General features: G+C 41.6%; 1 protein-coding gene across 1 annotated transcript; it reads right to left on the bottom strand.

Annotated features, from left to right (window-relative positions):
* Window positions 1-2,697: 2,697 nt before the first annotated feature.
* PLA2G10 (phospholipase A2 group X) lies at window positions 2,698-14,939 on the bottom strand. The gene is made up of 4 exons (XM_043979357.1): window positions 14,897-14,939; window positions 10,747-10,897; window positions 10,415-10,521; window positions 2,698-2,840 (listed from the first exon to the last, which is right to left on the bottom strand). The coding sequence occupies exons 1-4, from the start codon at window positions 14,937-14,939 to the stop codon at window positions 2,698-2,700; spliced, it is 444 nt and encodes a 147-aa protein (XP_043835292.1).
* Between the last annotated feature and the right edge of the window lie 318 nt (window positions 14,940-15,257).

Consider the following 15,257-nt stretch of genomic DNA (forward strand, 5'->3'; position numbering starts at 1 on the left):
GGGGTTAAGTGACTTGATCAGGATCACACAGCTAGTAAGTGTCTGAGGCAGGATTTTAACTCAGATCTTCCTGGCTCCAGGTCTCATGCTCTATCCACTGTACCCAGCCTATGTGTGAAATATTATGTTAAGCCTGGGGATACAAGCAGGGGGGTGGGGGGAAGTCTCATCACTCAAGAAATAAACTTTCTAAGAGGGAGAGATAATGTAGGATGCTTTAGCAGCAATTGAGACCAGGTGATCCTTAGGGTGCAAAACAGATAAATGTACTATCTTTAATGTAATTTCCTTTGATAAAACCTTATCCAAATTAACCCTTCCCCCCCTGAAAGTAGCTCTAGGGTTATGGGTTATCTTGTTCAGTTGAATCACACTCTATTCATGACCCCATTTGGGGTTTTCTTGGCCATTTCCTTCTCCAATTCATTTTGCAGGTGAGAAAACCGAGGCAAACGTGGTTGTGATTTTCCCAAGGTTCCATAGCTCATGTCTGAGACTGGATTTGAACATGGATCCTCCTGACTCCAGTGCTAGCACTCTATCCACTGTGCCACCTAGTTAGTCCTATTAGATAAGAGTAAAGGTACTGTTGTCCACTTGAACCTTTCCTTTGTTTTGGTATGGGATAGGTGTAATGAAAGAACACTAGGCCGAGGGTTGACTTTGGTTCAGGACCTGCCTGTGACCATGGTAAATCTCAATCTCACTGAGCCCATTTCTTTATCTGAAATATGGTACTAATGATACTTAATACAGACTCATTGTAAGGGAGGTATTTTTTAAAATCTCAGGTTCTATATAATAATCATTAAAATAAATGACCAGGAGTAATTGAGTAATTTATAAACACAAAATGTGAACTCTTCATTAGAGTTGAATGACACCGATAATCTGGTGCAGTTTAAACACTTATTAAATGCCTTTTCTGTGCAGAGAATTAATGTTAGACACCAGGGAAAATGAAGGATTTAAGTAAAATATAGTTTATGGTTTGTACTTAAATGATTATAAATATAATAACAAGTCTGTAAAACAGTGTGTAATTTAAGATTCTAAATGTGGATTCTAATCTGTTCCCCCAGTTTTAGGGGAAACTGACTAAAATCACTGATAAAAACGAGTTTAGGTTTTTAAGGGTTTATTGGAAAATAGAAAGAAAAAGATTGAGAACAGAATTCCAACAGCCTGGCATTCCTATCTTTCCTCAAATTTCCTGTGAAGTCCTCTGCCACCACCACCATCAAGTCAGGAACCCAAAAAGCCCCAGAGCTCTCCGTGCAGTCTCCCTTTCCTCCTTCCTGTCTCCTCCCAGACCATAGGAGACTCCTCAAGTTGATTGGCTGGCACCCTTGATAGACAGCACCCATGAGCAAACGTCATTTCCTGACGCCAAGGAAAAGCCACAATGCCTCTGAGGCATTTTCCTCATGGCGGAGCTTTCCCACAGCAAGTCTCCAGTAGGTGGCATCATTCCAATTATTACAACAGGTAAAGGAGTTTTGATCTAGTTAGAAAAACTTAGAAATAAACAGAAGAGGTAGCCCTTGACCTATACCCTATCTCCACTTCTTATGTGGAGACTTCTTAGAGTTCTAATAGGAAACCATACTTGTAAATTAGTTTCTTTGACAGTACAATTCAATTCAAATAATAATAATAATAGCTAGCACTTACATAGCACCGCACTAATCACTTTATAAACATCTCATTTGATTCTCACAACAACCCTGGGGAGTAAGTGCTGTTATTGTCCCTATTTCACAGTTGGGGATATGGAAGCTGACAGAAATTAAGTGACTTGCCCAAGGTCTCACAGTTAGTAAGGGTCTGAGATCAAGTTTAAACTCAGGTCCAGGACCAGCACGCTATTCACCTAACCATCTAGTTGCTTGGGAGTTTTAGAGGGTTAAACAGGAAACCATATTTACCAGCTAAAATATCTTCTATCTGAAAAGTCTTTGATGACAAACATTCATTCTTTATTTCTTGTTCCCTTCCCCTCCCACCCCCGTTGGGGCAATGAGGGTTAAGTGACTTGCCCAAGGTCACACAGCTAGTGTCAAGTGTCTGAGGCTGGATTTGAACTCGGGTCCTCCTGAATCCAGGGCTAGTGTTTTATCCACTGTGCCATCTAGCTGCCTGCCCCGCCCCCCCCCCCATTTCTAAAGGTAAGAGAAATCCAGAAAACAATATTAGGGAATAGGGCCAGTTCATCAATATAAAAGCAGAACTTAAGAGATCATTAAACTTTCTTTTTATAAATGCCAGGTATTATTAGAACCCACGTCTTCTGAAATTTATTAGGCCTACTTTCCCTTAAGAAGCTTATCACCTCTGCCAGTTCCCTTTGATTTTAAACCCCCATCTCTAAGTTGTAGATGTCTTGACCTTGTCCCCAGAAGGCCACAGTTAACAATAGATGTGAAACTGGGAGAGTTCGATTTTCCTCCCATTTTCACAGTAGAACAAGTCCATTTCTTGGATCTGTCTGGGGTTGAAAGGAAGAAAATGGTCTCCAGCTAGCTTTCAGTGGAGACGAAGCATGGCAATAGATGGGCCCATGCCATAGGCTTATGGAGCTATGAAAGAGAGAAGTAGGTAAGAACCATTATTTTGCTACTGGGACACTAAAACTTTTTTGCTTAAGGAAAATTATTTTTATATACCCACAGTCAGAAAGAAAATTTCCAAGTTATGTCAGTCACATTTTGGCTTCTCATCTCCACAAAACACGTGGAGGAAGAAAATGTACTTTGAGTTATATTCTGCTGTGGCCAAGCAGTGGGCAATTTCCTTGTCACATTTGCACATCATTTCTTGGCACTTGTTCAGGTTGGCACCTGAAAGAGGCAGAAAGAATGCAAGTTATGGGATTAGATGTGGCAACTACACTGAACATGTTAGTAAGATTTGTAGAACACCCCAAGCATTGAAAGATTGACATTCCAACAACACTGCAGGATTTCAACAGTGTCTCTTGGTATTATTACAGTGTTTCAAGTTTAAATCTCTTCCCTGGATGTTTAGAACAATATAGGACCATCACAAGTCAAGTCAGTGGAATAGGCAGTCATTTATATGGTTCTGTTTTTACATGATTTGAGAGTGGTAGATGGAGCCACAAGACATCTGAAATTCCACTATTAAATGTTCCTTCCTTTTAGATCTTCCCATATTAACCTGTTCTGGGTGTCTGGCCAGCATAGATGTGCCTTAATTTTATTTTACTCTACTATGACTATGACAGGACTCAAAATCGATAAAGGTAGATAAAGGAGGGGCTGGTATTGAGATCCTAGAAAGACAGAAGGCCACTGGGAGGTTTCTAAGTGTGAATGACATGACTTGGAAATTTTCTTTTTTCACTGCAGGTATATAAAAATTATTTTCCCAAAGCAAAACCAGCACCAAATGCTTCAGTAAGGGCAAAATAAAGGTTCATAGAAAACTATACCTATTTCATAGTTTTGTTCAGGAATGACTGAGCTTGTCATTGGACATAAGAGCATCTACCCTACAGAATTATTTTCCAGATACTACCAAGTGGTAGCATTTAGGTTAGTGCTACCAGACAATTGAAAACTTAGAATCCTTGCCCTTGAGTACTATGATAGTTCATTCCCAGTCTCTTGAATCTGTCCATTAGATTGTGGGTCCCCCCCAAAAAAAGATTGTGGGTTCCTGGGGACAGGGACTTCTTTGTATCTACAATGCCTGGCATGCTGTAGGCACTTAATAAATGCTTATCTGTCTGACTGCCTAACACTGTTGTAAATCATCTCATTTTAAAATGTCTATCTATCAAAGAACCAACCCTTAACAGAAAGCAAACTTAGAATTGACTAGAGCAATAACTACTTATCGGTGTAGATGAGAAGCCTCGAGAATTTCAGTGCAAATAGAACCAGAAATAAACTGATTATTCATGGATAGTAATTTGACTATGATACAAAATCAAAAAGACCTATCTAAAAGAGAAAGACTTTCAAAAAGATGCTCATCTCTTGAATTTGCCTAGACCAATATAGAGACAGCTTAGCTAGAGATACCAAAGTTCTTTCTATGATGTATCATTTCCTTTGTCCATGTAGAGGCCCATTTTTGAGTCATCAGTCATGGAGTAGTGCATGGGTTAGCTTAGTTATACCATTAGTTCCTATTAAAAATTTCAAATCCCTAGAATTCTTAAGAGGAATCAAAGGGGATTAAGTCTCTCTATTGGACCATTGAGGCAGTAGTGGTTAGATGAAAAGGCTTAGAAGGTGTCCATTCAGCAGTATCTAACACCCAGATTCCATTAAGGTGAGGTCCTTAACAGCAGAAAGTTATAGTAAATACTTATGTATTTTAAGCATTCTGCTCAGCATGATTTACTCAAAAGAGTTCTATACTTGGAGTCAGAAGACCTGGGTTCAAATTCTGCCTCTCTATTAGATTAGTGACACTTCAAAACTCATTTAACCTCTCCGGTCCTCAGTTTCCTCGGCTGCAAAATGATGTACTTTAAACTTGTTGATCATAGGGATCCAGTTTTGAATAAATCTGGGAAGAGTTAAAAAATGACTATATTAACATTTTAGTGCAAATGAGCTCGTTATTTCCAGGACTCCATGTAGACAGAAGCATCAAGTAGGATGGAGGTTGGGGATCTAGGAGGCCCATGATAGAAAAGGTTGAAGGGATAGGCTAAAACAAATTCCAGCTACTGGAGAATTTGGTCTGGAACCCAGGCCTGGATCTAAGTGAAACTGGAACTAAGGTTGTGATCGTCCAGATCACTTAGTACAAAAAAATTCTATCATACTATTTACTACCTAGGTTTGTACAGATTTTCTTAGCAACTTTTTCTTAGGTTTGGGTTTTTTGTTTTGGGGTTTTTTTTGGTGAGGCAGTTGGGGTTAAGTGACTTGCTCAGGGTCACACAGCTAGTAAGTGTTAAGTGTCTGAGGCCAGATTTGAACTCAGGTTCTCCTGACTCCAGGGTCGGTGCTCTATCCACCCTGCCACCTAGCTGCCCCTTTTCCTTAGATTATTAAACAAATTCAGTTATGGTGGAAAGAGTTCTGGATTTGGAATCAGGGGATACAGGTTTAATTCCTCATGCTACCTATATCATGCCAATAAAGTTATGTGACACAACTCTCTGAACTTCAGTTTCCTTATGTGTAAAATGGGAGCGTTGAACTAATGGTAGGTAGACATTTTAGTGTAATGGGAAGAGCACTGAACTTGCTATATCTGTGTGACTCTGGACAAAGCACATAACCTTTCTGTTTCCTCATTTGAAATAAAGGGGGGGGCAGCTAGGTGGTGCAGTGGATAGAGCACTGGCCCTGGATTCAGGAGGACCTGAGTTCAAACCCCACCTCAGACACTTGACACTTACTGGCTGTGTGATCCTGGGCAAGTCACTTAACCCCAATTGCCTCACCAAAAAAAAAAAAAAAAGAAAGAAATAAAGGGGTTGGATTTAATGACATCCCTTCCAGCTCTCACTGTTATTTATGATTCCAAACCTCATGGCACTCAAAGCCTGTCTTGATATTCAATTCAAATGAGACAATTTCACAGAATCTCAAATATTGGGCATGTAAGTAGGGACCCAGATTTTTTCCTTTTAGAGGCTTTCTCCTGATCACCACGAGAGGCTACAGATCTAACAGCAGAGTGAATTTTACTTTTCAGTACATGGAGTAAGGATGGTTTGGTGTTGGGTGACTGGGTTGTTGAAAAGGAACAAACTATTCTTTGCCTTCTCTCAGTTTTCAGGTAGAAGCCAGAAAACCTACTGGATTTTTCTCAATCTCAACCATATTTAAAGAATCCTCTGAGTGTATAAATATTCCAACACTTGAATCTTCTCCTGAATTTCCAGAAATCTATTTTGATCTATTGCACTTTCTCAGGCTAAGAAAGTTTCAGAGGAGCCACACCATTAAATGTATTACTTTTTTCACTTTTATTTATTTTCACATTTATCTTTTTCCTCATCTTTCTTTGGGTTTAGTATAACTACAGGTTATCCTGCCTTGTCTTTGCCCAGGGGCTGGTGAAAACATGCTATGTGAAAGGCTTTGCTTTAGACCTCATTTTGCATAGTTCTGCTGAAGGAAATAAGGCAGATTTGTTGGGAGATTTGGAAAAGAGCCACTCTTGAATGTTGCACAACAAGCTCCCTAGGCAACATTGTTTGTATAAAGTTTTTTCCTTTTTAAAAAAAATGGAATTTAATTTTTTACAATTAACAAAATTTTATTTTTTCTCTCTCATTTCTTTACCCATTGGAACAACAACAAAAAAAACACAACCCAAATGCTTTGAAACAGATATACATAACCAATCAAAAATTCCTGCATGGTTTGGATAAGGTCAGAATTCTTCTGGAAGGGAAGAGGCCTCAGTAGAAAAGTCTCTACCCTCACATGCTAATAACTTCATATTTGTAAGTTTTTAGAATATTGCTGCTAAAAGTCACATGAGTTTTATATATGATTCAGTTGATAAAGTGTTCTTTCAAGCCTTGGAGTCTGGAAGACCCGGGTTCAAATCCTTGCACATTTGCTAGTTGTGTAGAAATTCGCTTCATCTCCTTGTGCCTCTCAGACTTATAGATAAGAGGATTTTATGTCCTGAATCATACAGGACCCAATATCCCATATTCCCATATATCAAATCACTTGTGTATGGTGAATTCAAGTGAATAATATGATCCTCATTTTGTCACCAAACCCTATTATCATTGATTTACCCTGAGAAAAACTTTTAGCCTCGGCTCTGAGAGACAGATAATTATGGAGGGTTGAAATCAGACAGTATTTACTAAGATCTCAGATCTTATGAAGTCCAAAGAAAACAAAAGCACCAGGAAGCAAACTCTAGATCTAACTAAGTAAAGTATGAGTTCTGAGTGGATCACATTCCAGGGTAGATTTTGAAAACAAGAATAAATGGATCTGCTTTATTAGGTATGACCACACTTAAGTGTCTGCTAATCAGGACTTGATACCTACTTCTGGTTTTTGTTATATGGACTCCAGTTAAATCTTAACCTTTTTTCCATCTCAATTTAATCTGTTCTCCAGGGATCATGATTGAAAATTTCACCAGAAAAAGAATGGAAATCTTGAGATTGCTTTGTTCTAGAGCTATTTCCAAATGAAACAACGTGCCTTATGAAGTAGTGATATCCCTATCACTAGAGATGTTGTAGCAAAGACTACATTACATGACTTCCTAGTATGGGGCTACTGTAAGAGGGATTTCTGCATTGGGGAAGTGGTTCCCACGACCGTAGTCTGAGTTGATGTTAAAAATTCTTTAATGATGTCTTATGTAGTAAATAATTGTAAAGAATATCATGAATAGTATATTGTTATCCAGGAAGTTTCATAAAACAAAAACAAAAAAAACCTATCATTAGGAATCCCTGGATTAGGTGACTTCTAAGATAACTTCCAATTCTAAAGTACTTTTCTCTCTCTCACCAACCCCACTTTTTGTTCTAAGTCATATTGTATTTTTACACATTTTTTGCCCTCTTGCCTACTTCTGACTCAGCACATTGAACTCTAGGAAATACACCAGGTTCCATCAAGTTTTAAAAAATTTTTATTTTACATAGTTATTGACACCCAAGATGTGAACTTCTCCATATATTTTGCTTTATAGGAAAACAAAGGATCATTTTTTTTTTTTTTGCAGGGCAGTGGGGGTTAAGTGACTTGCCCAGGGTCACACAGCTAGTAAGTGTCAAGTGTCTGAGGCCAGATTTGAACTCAGGTACTCCTGAATCCAGGGCCGGTGCTCTATCCACTGCACCACCTAGCTGCCCCCTAAGATCAAATTTACTATGTTGCAAATCTTAGTTATGACTGAGAGGAAAATGTTAGCTAATGGGACCAGAGATATTCCTGTGGAATGAGCAGAATGTAGGGGTCATTTTGATAATTTGCCAAATCCTGAGTTTGACTGGTTTTTCTGAGCCATGTTGCTGGGAAAGCAAGACATCAGGCATGCAGAGCTAGGGCACAGGGCAGGATAAAAGCCATGCCTCAGGCCCAGTCCAGTGCAAGGTGTGGTCTAATTTTTCTAAAACAAAAAATATTTTGGTTCAGCTTCTTGCTGGAGCCAGAGGCTGTGGGAACCAAATATTTCATAGAGTAATGAAAATAGGAGAGGGAAACCACCCCCAAAGAGAATCATCAATAAAGACTTAAAGAGCTAAGTGGTCTGCATACCACATTTTAAATTTTTGGAGGAGTATAAGTAAATATTGCCATGCTCCACTTTCTCTTACTTAATATATGAACTTGTCCCATAAATGGAAATTGGGCAAACATATAATTTAAATAAAAAGAATGCTATTTAGAGTATCTCCAAATAGGGTGAGGTGGGGGGGGGGGAAGGAAGGGCAGTGTGTACGTATTTAAATTCATAATGCATGACAAACATAAACCAAAGGTACGTAAACAAATATATTGAAAACAATTTTCATTCAGTTAAAACAGTATAACATGCGTCTTCAAGGTCAGTCAAGTCAATGGACATTTATCAACCATATACTATGTGCAGAATGGGGCAGCTAGGGAGTACAATAGATAGAGCACCAGGCCCAGAGTTAGGAAAATTTGAGTTCAAATCTGGCATCACACACTCACTAGCTGTTTGACCCTAGGCTAGTCATTTAACCCCTATTTGCCTCAGTTCCTCATCTATAAAATGGGGACACAGTGGAAAAGGAAATGCCCTCAAGGAACTCACAGTCCAGTGGAGAAGATAATGTATAAACGACTACAAATGAGATATACTTGACAGATAATCACAGAAGGAAGCACTAACATTAAGGAAATAGGAAAGGTACTCAAGTACCATTTCACTAAATGCTAGTGATATAGAAGAAACTACTCGTAGTAGAAACTATGCTGTCCTTTGGTTCTGGACTTGCCCCAAACTGTATGACCTTAGATAAATTGGTTGGTTAATTACTGGACTTCAGTTTCTTTTTCTGTAAAATGAGGGGTTAAGATTAGATGTTTTTCTAGAACGATAATGCTAGTACTGCTTCTGCTATGAAACAGCTTTGTGACAAGAGACAAGTTATTTAATCTCTCCAAGCCATATTAGATAATCATTTCCCTCTGTTTAAATTATTATAAAATTTGTATAACATAAACTTTTTTTTCCCTCTGTATGCTATCTTTATCTGACAAGTCTGCAAGGCTATCAGGTGTGTGTGTGGGGGGGGGTCCTGGGAGGGATAGAGATAATCAGAAGCCTGAAAGTCTTTTATAACTTGTTCCCCATCTTCTTCCTCAATATGCATACTAAAGGGGAACACCCCAGTAGAGTATTGCTTTATAATACTTTTTTAGTTTCTCTTCCTTGCTTCATTGAAACCCCCAAGGGAACTGTGTGGCACTGTGATTTCATCAGTCTAAAAAGGTCTTTGGTGAAAAAATTCCTATACCTGTGCCGCAGTTTATAGTCTAAAGTAATTTTCTGGGACACTTAGCAGTTAACTTAAAAGTTTATAGTAGGGGGTGCAGCTAGGTGGCACAGTGGATAAAGCAGCAACCCTGGATTCAGGAGGGCCTTAGTTCAAATCCAGCCTCAGACACTTGACACTTACTAGCTGTGTGACCCTGGGCAAGTCACTTAACCCTCATTACCCCCCCCCCCAAAGTTAATAGCAGGGTAGCTCAAAGTCAATCTCCAAGGAGGGGAGTAGAAGGTAAGAGGTCCCAAGGTTTAACAACCTTCCACTTGTGGTTCTCTTTACTCAGGAAGTTTTGATGATATGGGAATTCTCCCCATATTGAAAAGGTAATTATAGAAAACCTAAAATCCTTTCCATCTGATTAACTGGGGAGTACTATTGGGTCACTGAAATAGCTCACCCACAGATGGAACAAAAGCTATCTCCCCTAGCTTCCTTTGCTAATTTGACAACTGACATCTGTACTTTTCATCTCTTCCCAGTCTTGAATCCTTGAAGGGCAATTAGTCAGTGTTAGAGATAGAATTTAAACCCAAGTTTTCCTGCCTTCAAATCCAGCACCCTGCCCACTAGGCCAGCTGGCCTTGATGGGATATGTATAACAGGGTAGTTGTCAGAGGGAGGATTCAAACCCAGATGTTCCAGTCTCCAAGTCCAGTTGGTGTATCTGCTAGTTCTAACCTGCTATTATAATTCAATGAGTAGTTCAATATTCCACTTGAAAAAGAAAACTAGCATATCCCAGCTAACTCTCCTATATAGAGTAACTACCTAGAAGACCTGTTTAAGATTTGCTAAAGAGCCAGATTCATCCCAGGTTTTAGGACACAGGGTCCCAATAGACCCAACCAGGCTATGATCAGAGAAAAAGACATGATTGCAAGGGGTGGTCTAGGAACAAGCAATCTCTTGACTTACCACATTCTACCCTCTGGTCTAAACATTCCCAGTTATATCGTTCCATCTTTGGGCTACAACCAGCGTTTTCAACCTTGCTGTAACAGCAGTCATGTTTTTGGCAGCACCTGGAGACAATAAAGTTATGGATGCAGTTTATTTGAGGGGCTATGCTCTGGTCATAGTCTTGAGGGGACTTTAAAAAAACACCCAACAACTTGAATTTAAATGAGGAGGAAAGATGAAGAAAAAGTCAAGAAGTACTTGTAGCTCAGGTGTTCCTAGCCACATGATCTGAACAGGGTCAGTCCAGGCAAGCTCTTGGGGATACTGAGGGCTGGGATGATGCCTACCAGTCAGCTCGGTCCCGGGGCCACCCAGTTCCTCCAATGCCACAGTAGCAGCCATAGCTCATATATGCCAGTGACGAACGGCTTGTAGCACAGTTGATGGCTCCTGCCAGCTCCAAGAGTCCCCTCCGATGCACATGGGATTTCCCTGAAACTGAGAGGGAGAAAATGAAGTTAGAAAGGCACTATCAGAACCCTAGGAGGGTTTGATTATCAGCTTCCACCCCTCTCCTGCAATACACTTTTTTTTTTTTTTTTTAGAGAGGCAATTGGGGTTAAGTGACTTGCCCAGGGTCACACAGCTAGTAAGTGTCAAGTGTCTGAGGCCAGATTTGAACTCAGGTACTCCTGACTCCAGGACCGGTGCTCTATCCACTGTGCCATCTAGCTGCCCCTGCAATACACTTTTTAATAGATGACATGAAGTTAAAATCAACATCAAGGGCATTTTAGAAGAGTAAGGAAGGTACAGCAAGACTATTTCTGTGGCATATGGAAGAGGAGATTTGCTTTGGTGGTGATGGGGCAAGGGGTTATGGTCTACCTTCTCCCTCCTTGATTACCTCCTTTGTTATTGTTTGTACTTCACTGATTTGGATTTAAGGGAGGGAGGGCTGTGCAAAGTCACCAGCCTCACCCTCTCCTCCAGAGCCATCTGGGTCCAGCAGTAAAATCTATATCAGGACAACTGGAGATGACCCCAGATGTTTGAGACGATCAGGGTTAAGTGGCTTGCCCAGGGTCAAACAGCTAGTAAGTGTCAAGCAAATGAGGCTGGATTTGAACTTAGGTCCTACTGACTCCAAGACCAGTGCTCTATCCACTGCACCACATAACTGCCCCTTACCTCCTTTAATCACTGCCCAACAGTGCAGGACCTCATTTGAAGTGACTAAGAATAGCTATGGGGGGCAGCTAGATGGCGAAGTGGTTAAAGCACCGGACCTGGATTTGGGAGTACCTGGGTTCAAATCCGGCCTCAGACACTTGACACTTTCTAGTTGTGTGACCCTGGGCAAGTCACTTAACCCCCATTGCCTAAAAAAAAAAAAAAGAATAGCTCTGGAACTAGTGTCCCAAAACTCATTCTCCTCCAGGATTCCAAGGCTGAAAGGACCCTGTAGAAGTCCATGAGTTCATCATCCTGGTTTTATGCCTCAAAAATGAGACTTTCAAAGGAGGACGCCACTTGTCCATGGAACCCGTTTCAAGGTTTAACAAAACTCACTATAATGAAGTCCTCACTTGTATCTAACCTCAATCCTCCTTTCTGTGCTCTTTTGTTCTCAGTGAAGATGAAATAAAAATAATGCCAATGCTCCTCTATCCATTCCAAGATAATTTTTTAAAAATCCAATCAAGAGGCAGCTAGGTGGCACAGTGGATAGAGCACCGGCCCTGGAGTCAGGAGGACCTGAGTTCAAATCTGATCTCAGACACTTGACACTTACTAGCTGTGTGACCTTGGGCAAGTCACTTAAGCCCAACTGCCTCACCAAAAAACCCAAAAATCCAATCAAGTTCTTTATTGGGACATATAGTATAAAAATGGTGATTGTTTTATGCATCTCTTGGTTATCTTCTGCTGTGTGGGTGGAGAGTAGGGGAAATGGCAAAAAGAGCATTGTGGGTTTTGTTTTTAAAGCTACAAATAATCCAAAAACTTCATTTGAGCAAATTCTCCAAGAAAGGGGAGGCACTTACAATTTCTGCAAACAATCCCCTGGCTCAAGATAAAAGGAGTGAAAAGTATTTGAGCAAAGCCAATCTTATAAATAAGGGCAGCTGGGTAGATAGAGTTCTGGACTTGGAATCAGGAAGATGAGTCTTCCTGAGTTCAAATCTGGGCGAAGACACTTGGTAGCTTCATGACCCTGAGCAAGTCACTTAATCCTGTTTGCCTTAGTTTCTCATCTGTAAAATGAGAAGGAAATGGCAACCATTTTAGTATCTTTGCCAAGAAGACCCCAAATGGGGTCACAAAGAGTTGCATTTTTCTGAAATGACTCTGAATAACAACAAAAATCTTATAATGATTTAAGAAATACCAAAATGGCCCATTTTCATCCTCTCCTAAAATTTCACTTCCCAAAGGCTGAATAGAGATTCATTAAGAATTTTCATTTTTCTAGAGTCTTCCATTACAATACAAATTTCTCTCAAGTTTACTTATTAAGGGGTTAGTTATTAGTCATTAACCTCCTAAGATGCTGAAAGGAGTTCCTCACCACTTTGCTGTTCAAGGAGGTAGCTAAGTGAGATGGAATTAGGTTTGAGACTAAAATCAACGGAGGGAGAAGTGGGCAATGGGGAAGAAACCCAGATTTTGGGATGCTGCTCCAGAAAGGTAAGTGCTTAAGGGAAGGCACCCAGGATGGAAAAGGTCCCAAAAGAGTAGGTGAGCAGACTCAAAAACTAGCTTCAATTTATTTAAATTACATTGCATCCCCTATTAAGCGCAAAGCACTTAATTTTTCCTGCCTAGGAAGAAGTGACAAGCTGGTATCCAGCACCTGGCCCATTGGAAGCAATTACTAAACGCTTGTTGTTTAGTCCTAGATCAAGGCAGGGGTGGAGCTGATAAAGAGAAGTTCAAGTACCACGTATGTGTGGGGTGGGGGTGGGGGACTAATATAGAGATTTGAGCACTCACCCTGGTAGAACATTATGGGGGGGAGGGGGGAGGGGGGAGGGACTGGAGGGGGAAGAGAACAAGCATTTGTTATGGGCCTACTTTGTGCCAGGCAATATGCTAAATGCTTTCAAATATATAAATTGATCCTCACAACAACCCTATGAAGTAAGTACTATTACCATCCCCATTTCCAGTTGAAGAAACTGAGGCAGACAGAGGTCAAGTTGCTTGACCACAGTCACAAAACTACCAAATGTCCTTTCAGACTCCACTTACTTTTGTTTCCAACCCGGTCATTAGAAAATTACACACACACACACACACACACACACACACACTCCCTTCCCACTTTCCAATCCCTGTTGAACTGATCCTTGCTCCATCTACAAGAGCCATTCAGTTTGAATTTCTGTCTTCCGTCCCCGCTCTCCATGAAGTTGGCTCTCGCTAGACCCGAATACTTCCTAAGAACCAGGATGGGGTATATAGAGGGAGCAGTGTACGCTGACCAAAGAAAATACTCTAGCGGGCCCCTTTAAGGAAACTGTCTCATGTATATGTCTGACTCTGCTACACAGTAACAGCAGAGTCTAAGTATATTGGAAGCAAGCTGAAAAGTGCCTTCGCCGTAGAAAACAGAGCTCGCCTCAAGTTTCTTTTCTTGATTTATCCCCAGGAATCATCCCGTCCTCCTACCCTCTTCCAGCTCTGGCTAGCAGTCCGAGGTGATTACACCCTGTACTTTGGAAGTCTTCCTGTTAGGCATGTTTCAGTTGGTAGTTGGGGAGAAGCAGAGTCAGCTAAACCAGTGAACGCTAAAAAAGGATGGAAGGCTCAAGTACATACACGGAGAGCAACCCATCCATACCCCACACTATCACCACAAATAAAGCCGATGGCGCGCTTCTTCCCTCTTCCCGACGTCCACCCTGGGACTGCACTTCGTTCGACTCGTTTCTTTCCCTTTAAAGCACGCTTGAGGTTCATTTTCACCTGATGCCGCCGACATCAAAATGGACGAGGGGGTCACTGTGTGATGAGTTCGCCCCTACCCTTACTCCCTACACAGGGCAGCCCCCACCTACTCTCTGTTGGGGTTGAGATCCACTCCATTTCCCTGCCGAGTGATTTCAGGGATATTTAGGTTTCTTGCGTCTTCGCGTTCAGTTCAGAGAACTAGGCAATTCTCCAAATCCCCCTCTCCCCTAAAATCCCACAGCCCTTTCCGGAGCGCAACAGCTGGCGCCTCCCTGCCCTCTACTCCTCTTTCCCTCCACCCATTCAGATGGACTTCGAGAGAGAATCCGGAGAAGTGGGTGATTCCGTGACCAAAGGGACCAAAGGGAGCCGGTGTGGACGGAGTCTTTGATGGTGGGGGTGAGCAGAGCCCTAGGCCTCCCGCAATGGGTTTTCTCTACGGTTCCACATTTTCTTCCTCCGCTCCTCCGATCGGTCCGGCAGACTGGTCTTCGGAGTCGAAAGGAGGGCGCGCGCTCTGAGAGCCTTCACCACACTCACCAGTTGTGAAGAGCAGCAGTAGTAGCAAGGAGACAGACTCCATCTAGTCTGGGCTGCAGGTGTAAGTGCTTGTCTGGATGGCTGACCCCGGTACAGGCACCTACCCGCTCTAGTCACACCCCCCCCCCCCAACCGTCTCACCCCTACCACGCCCTGACCCCACCCCCACCCAGCTGACCAGTGCTGGAGGTTCACATTTGTTCAGGGGGCTGGATACCTGGGAGGAGTCACTGGGCTGGGGTAGCTGGGTTCCGGTTCAGACATTCCCGCCCTGGGCAGAGGGATCAGTCCTTAACACCTTGACCCCCATCAGTTGAACTCAAGATAAACCTAACTTTGGGGTGAGTGAGAAGAAAGCGCC

This window comes from Dromiciops gliroides, chromosome 1 (genome assembly GCF_019393635.1).
Source record: "Dromiciops gliroides isolate mDroGli1 chromosome 1, mDroGli1.pri, whole genome shotgun sequence".
In the NCBI taxonomy this organism is placed as follows: domain Eukaryota; kingdom Metazoa; phylum Chordata; class Mammalia; order Microbiotheria; family Microbiotheriidae; genus Dromiciops; species Dromiciops gliroides.

Excerpts from the sequence above, each read along its gene's own strand:
- PLA2G10 (XM_043979357.1), bottom strand. The coding sequence starts at position 14,939 with ATGGAGTCTGTCTCCTTGCTACTACTGCTGCTCTTCACAACTG. Across the intron at positions 10,898-14,896 it reads ACTGCTGCTCTTCACAACTG|TTTCAGGGAAATCCCATGTG; the intron begins GTGAGTGTGGTG and ends TCTCCCTCTCAG. Across the intron at positions 2,841-10,414 it reads AGACCAGAGGGTAGAATGTG|GTGCCAACCTGAACAAGTGC; the intron begins GTAAGTCAAGAG and ends TGCCTCTTTCAG.